The following is a 6231-nucleotide window of genomic DNA, read 5'->3' on the forward strand; positions in this document are numbered from 1 at the left end:
ATTAAGAGGAATTTAATGAACTATTTACTTCTTGCCTCTACAATCCCCCCTGAAAAAAACAAACTGAGCAAACTATCAATTTGGTTCAGAGTAGCTTTAGAGAACCTTAGTAAGCTTAAAACAAAAACTTCGAAACAATATCTCCAGCATTATACTATTTTTTTCCTTTATATGTTATAGTACATAATTCTGTTTAACAACTTATACAGCTTACTTCTATTTCTATAGATTTCAGGTAATTTTCACAATCAGAATACTAATAGAAAGCCTTGGTACCATAATGATATATCCTATCCTAGCAATTTACTATCTCACTATGCATAGATTGTTTCTAGAAGATGAAGAGCCATAATTGCACTATAAAAATTTTTTCAAGAAGAGTTGTAATAATTTTTAAATGTGGTCTGCAAACCAACCCAGGTTGGAAATACTACTTCAAGAACATTTTCAATGATATGTACAAAATAAGAGATTTAGGATCTTGAGAAGATACTGTTTATAGCAAAAACAGATTAATTAGAAACTCAGAATAGGAATTTGACTCATCTGTATGAAAAACAAGATTTTTTTGACAGTTAATCAATGTTACAATGAGGTCATTGTTATGTATGACATAAAGGCTGTACTTATTTTTTAAATAAACTTTCAGGTCTTAGTTGCTATATACACTCTACAAAGTTAATATTCTCATTATGTGTTAAGAGCCCCTGAAAATATAAACTCTGAAGACTTAATGACTACTTACAACCAAGGTCACAGTTAGCCATCTAAAATCTTTGAGGCTCTCATGCCAAGCCCTGACTCTGATTTTTTTAATTAAGTCTTTAAAGTTTCTGTCTCTCTGTTACTAAACAAAAGCTTTTCTCAATTTCTAATTTTGCAAACGTTTGTTGGCAATATTTAAAAAAGAATTTAAAATGGTTTTATCCTTGTCATATATACATGTCATTAGAGAAATGTTCACCCTTCTACACTTCAATGTTAGTTTCTATCATGTACATTGCAACAATTTTCTAGTCTATTCTTTCTCCCAAGTAATAAATGCACATGCACCCCTGAGAGGGAAAAATCAAGAAATCCCATTAGATTATCTGTACATTTCAAAAAAAGAATGCACATGCTTGACTTACCTGGTTCACTGAGAAGATGATTTGACTGTATACATCACTTTGTGTGTACACTGCATATGTTTGATCCACATATCCTTTTAGGAAGAGGTGTTTGAATGCTATAGTGTTATCTTCCTTGAAAGCTACCACCATCTGGTTACTTAGCCCAAAAAAGACCAGCTTAAAAGAAAAAAAAGAAAAGTAAGAAGATGAAAAAGCAAAGAAATAAAAGGTATCCATAGAATGATCAATTTATCTATTCAAGATTGAATGTCTAATTAATCCTGAATATGTTCAATAGAAATTAAACTTTTGGTAGCTGTGGATTGATTTAAATATAAGGTGGGTTTCTAGTTCTAAAGAAAAAGAAAGCGGCTTTGCACTTTTCGTGTATGATCTCACTTATGACATTATCCCAATCATCAGAAGCTTTAAGAGTTCAGAGAAGTCCTTAAGGAGTTCTTTAAATGTTCAGAGAAACGAAGTCACTGTGGCTACAGAAATAGGAAGGTTTACTTAGGAAAGAAAGAATGACAGAAACTCCAAAGTATGTGCAGAATTTGGGCAGAGGACATCTGAAGAGCATAAGGGAAAGGCTAAGAAACTAACATAGAACTTAGCGCTTTTGGGGGAATGTTGGTATCACTGATGATACCAACATAATTCAATTAGAGCAACAGTGAGGGAAAAAAAATGAGCAGAGAAGTGCAGACAATTGGTGCAGGGGCTTGAACAGCAAGTATAAGAGTTTAAAAATGAATTCCATAGGACATCAAGAAGGTTTTGAAGCAGGTATATAATGTAAGAAATACCTCAGATAAGTCTAAGTCCTGCAATCAAACTATATTCCTAGGTCTAATGACCAAAACTGTGACAAGACCCAAAATAAAAATATCTTTTTAACTCATCTCTAAATTAAAGTATATTAACATAAGATATCCTTAACATTCATGCAGGACTAACCCCAGATAAACCAATTATTCACACACAAAAAAGCTGTTTAACTGCTCTGCTGCCATATTAATATAAACTCTTCCAACCATATCCAAATCTGACTTTACTCCAAGTCTTTCACCTCCTCTTCCCTCCCAAACCACCTCAATCTCTCTCTCATACGCCACACACACACACACACACACACACACACACACACACACACACCTCTTAAGTTTAAAATACACTCTCTGACTCTGATCCCAGAGTGAGGAAAGATGTATTTTACATGGCATACTCAATTCCAGGAACTTTCCTCATACTAATCTACAATATATATAGTCCCTAATATACCTATTTTACAAGATGAGTAAGTACATAAAGGTTCAGAGATGTTAAATAATTTTTCCAAATCACATTCATTTCCTCTTATGATGTATGCCCTATACCCTACACATGTCTTGACTTTCCACCTAACTTAACTTCCATTTCTGAAGAGACTCTTTTAGCTAAAAGTCCTATTTAAATTCTAATAAGATGATAGTTGGATGTTCCAGGGATTTTACATCGTTTGAAGCTGATGACCAAAAAGCCTCCAGAGAGAGAATTCGCAGACATTCTTACCAATTCATTCAAACACTTGAGTATCTCCCACAGGCCAGCCTTGAGCTAGGTGCTGAGGATACAATGAGAAGGCAACAGTTCCTGCCCTCAAGGGCATAGAGGCAGGCAGGAGTACAGGTGGCTGAGATAGAATTGCTATAATTCAAATACTGAGCAAGGAAGTGGGAAACAGGAAACTTTTAATAGGACGCCTATCATTGTATACATCTTTGGAGGACACAAAACCTCCAACTTAACTTCTTTTCCCTAAAAAGAGGGAATCTGTCACCAAGTCACCTTCATTTGCTCCATTACAAAGTTGTCTCAATGTAATATTTGCTTGATTGCTCAGATACAGATTAAGGAAACATCACAATTAAGAAACTCTCAGTTCCTTTCAAAAACTTACCTAAACACTTTTTATGTGCTCATTACTAACAGTGTTAACATTTTAAACCATTGGCCAATTTTCCTCTTGACCACCTTAGGAAACACAGGTTAGATGAGCTTCCTAAAAGACTGAGGAGTAATTAAGATCGTATGTCTTAGAGGGAATAAACCTGAGTTTGAATTTAAGTTCTACTCTTCTAGTTTTCTGACTATGAGAAGCTATTTTCACCTCACAAAGCCTCAATGTTCTCATCTATAAAACGAGAATACTATTATCTCTGATTTGTTTTCAGAATTGAACATGATGATGTCCATACAATATTTAGCCTGAAACATGGCACTCAAGTGGCACCTATCATTCTAAGTAAAAAATATTCATATATGTTTTCTATATATATGAATATTTTATATTTTTTCTGATATATAGGCTTTCTCCCTTATTTATAAGAAACAACACACATATTTTTCACTATTGTGACACTGTATTATTACCTAGAAGCGAAGAATTCCAATTTCAACTTGTCAAATATTATTATATTGAGAATCGGATATCCATTTTCATGGTGATATGTTAGAGAGAATGCACCTACCTCTAAAGTCTTGATTCAGCCACGGACTAGCATGTGGCTTTTAAAACACTCTATAAATATCAGTTTCCTCCTCTGTAAAATAAAGGATGCTCGTATTGACCCAATAGGAATCATGTTGGAATTAAATAAAATAAAGTCCTGGAACAGAGTCGAGTAGTCACTCAAATGTTCATTTCCCTTGACACAATAAGTAGCATCAGAAACGAAGGCAAGAAGTCTATCAACTTCATATAACTGTAGAAATCATCTTAGCTTCTGACAATCTTAAGCATTTGTTTCAATAATCTATTAAAATTCGTGACTTCAGTGTTTAAATAACTTTTTTCTCTTTGAATACCAATTATTTATTTACTTCTGCATTTTTTTCACCAAGAAGAGAAAGTACTAATAAAGACAAAGCTTCACATCCATTTCTCCTACTAAAATCTGCTTTTATTTTTCCCTTTTGTTTTTAACAAGAGGTAATTACTCTCACCAATAGAAATACAGATCTTCACCAGAGTAAATCACACTAGTAGACATAAAGAATCACAAAATATGATTTCCCCCAAATATGTTAAGAAAATCCAAGGAAATGAGATTCAAAATCTCCTAAAATGAAGTCGCATATTTCACTACCTGTGCCGCTCCTTTTTTGTTAACTCTACATTCTTCCACTGCAGGACTCCCATGATCACAGGGCTGTGAGAATCCAGGTACTTGCCTTAATAGAAACCCTAGAAATTTTGGAAGAGAGAGAAATTCCCAGGAAATAAACTAGGAAAAGAAAGAATCTTCTGGTTGGGCAACAGCTAGTTTCCATGGCTGATTCAGAAAGCTTCAGCTAAACCTCTCAAGTGGAAGCCAAATATTAAAATTTCCTTTTTCTGAAAACTAATTAGATTATGTGACCAAAATTATAACTTAATGAAAGATGAGACGGAAAAAAGTAAGAAAAAAAAATCCAGTCTTCTTTCACAAATATTGGAGAGAGGAGGGTTATAAATTGCATTCTTCCTTATTTTCTGTTCTTTATTGTTCTCCATTATGGATACAGTTAAAAAGTATAAAAATCACTGTCTACAATCCTCTTTGTTATTAAAAGAGGCCTTTCACCAAACTCTTGATCTAAGATGCTTACCTGGATAGTCACCATTGCAAGTTTTAGAATTTGTATGACAAGTTTCCATGGTTTTCTACCTCGAGCCCAGAACTTCTCACAAGGATTCATGAAAAAAAATTTGAGTTTTCGCCTCATCTGTTCTTCTAATAGAAGCTCCTCCGAGAGAGATGTATTCTGGTTAAAAGTGCAGCCATTTTCCTCTTGGTGAAAACTGCAGCTACTTATAACTACCTCGGGATTTGCCATCTCTAGAGGAAAACAAACAAACAAACAAAACTGTTTCCTTTCTGTAGGTAAAGGAACAAGTTTATATTCTTTGCTGTTGCCAGACAGTCGAAGAATCCCAGACAGAAGATTTGGTTTCAAGTAAGCACCAATGTTCTAAGCTGTACTTTAGATGTTTACTTCTCAGTTCAAGTCCAAATCCCAATCAGCCACATCACTTGTGTTGCTTTTTATTGAAAGCTTTATATTTCTATAGCACATTTTACTTTTCAAAATACTTCATACCTTTTATTTCCTTTGTCTGTTTGAAAAAGATTGGGCTGGTTTTATTGTCTTCATAGTCAGCTTTTCCAGAGCAACAAAGGCACTCCAGAAACTGGGACTTATCTTAGATTTTCTCTCAGACTAATACTGATATTATGGGAACCTGCTCAAAATAAAATATCGCACACCACTAGGGAGAATAGAGCTCTTCCATATAAAAGGCTGGATTTACAATAACTTGTACTCAGAAATCAAGGAGAGGGGATTCAAACTATACTAATACAATATCTGACAAGTCACTGTTTAGACACTACACTGCTTTTCAAGTAAAATCCCACTTTTGTTTCTGATTCATTCACTCTTAGCAAATACAACATTTCCAAAAGAAAAGTATTGGCTATGAAAACTAGCCAAGGGGAAAGTTTTTAAACTCGTGATTAAGAAAAAGATTAATAAGAACATTGCTGAGTCGATAACACATAAAACATATTTACAATAGCATATGCAGTAACTTCTAAATAAAATAAGTACGATAGAATTCATTAAAGTGTGGCTCGTGTGTGTTAAAATGCCTTTCAATGTATGAGCACAAAAACTCTTAGGAAAAGATATAAAGCAGAGAAAAAGGTTATTAATACCTTAGGATTTTCACTCAAGAACATGCTACTTCCTTCTTCAAGAAGGTTTGATATTTTTAACCAGCATTTAAAGAGACTTTACCTATGGGCCTTAAAACAAAGATGATTTTACATTGATCAAAACTCACATGTGAACACCAGCATAATAATGAAGCTGTTAATAATAAAACATGTCGGTGAATTACAGATTTGAGGTCACATAAAGTCCTTTCTACTTTGATACAGGGGAAATTAAACTTTAAACAAACTAGTCACATGCCATGTAACAGTAACCCACAGGAACAAAGAGCAAACGAGTCAACCACAATTAATTTATTCAGCATTTCGCACCAAGTCATCCCGGAGAGAAGACATTTCATTTACAAGGACTGACCGCG

General features: G+C 34.1%; 1 protein-coding gene across 2 annotated transcripts in view; it reads right to left on the minus strand.

The window, feature by feature from the left end:
• MCOLN3 (mucolipin 3) overlaps window positions 1–4977 on the minus strand; it is a 29803-nt gene extending 24826 nt beyond the window's left edge. The window contains exons 1-2 of one of the 2 annotated variants that reach the window (XM_011355573.1): window positions 4746–4977; window positions 1131–1289 (exon numbers count right to left, since the gene is read on the minus strand). In XM_011355573.1, the coding sequence (XP_011353875.1) occupies window positions 1131–1289; window positions 4746–4973 (387 nt within the window). In that variant the 5' untranslated portion in view covers window positions 4974–4977. The remainder of the gene's footprint in view (window positions 1–1130; window positions 1290–4745) is intronic. The other variant, XM_011355574.1, reaches the window with a different exon arrangement.
• Window positions 4978–6231: the final 1254 nt, after the last annotated feature.

The sequence above is a fragment of the Pteropus vampyrus genome, unplaced genomic scaffold, assembly GCF_000151845.1.
Source record: "Pteropus vampyrus isolate Shadow unplaced genomic scaffold, Pvam_2.0 Scaffold22, whole genome shotgun sequence".
NCBI lineage: Eukaryota > Metazoa > Chordata > Mammalia > Chiroptera > Pteropodidae > Pteropus > Pteropus vampyrus.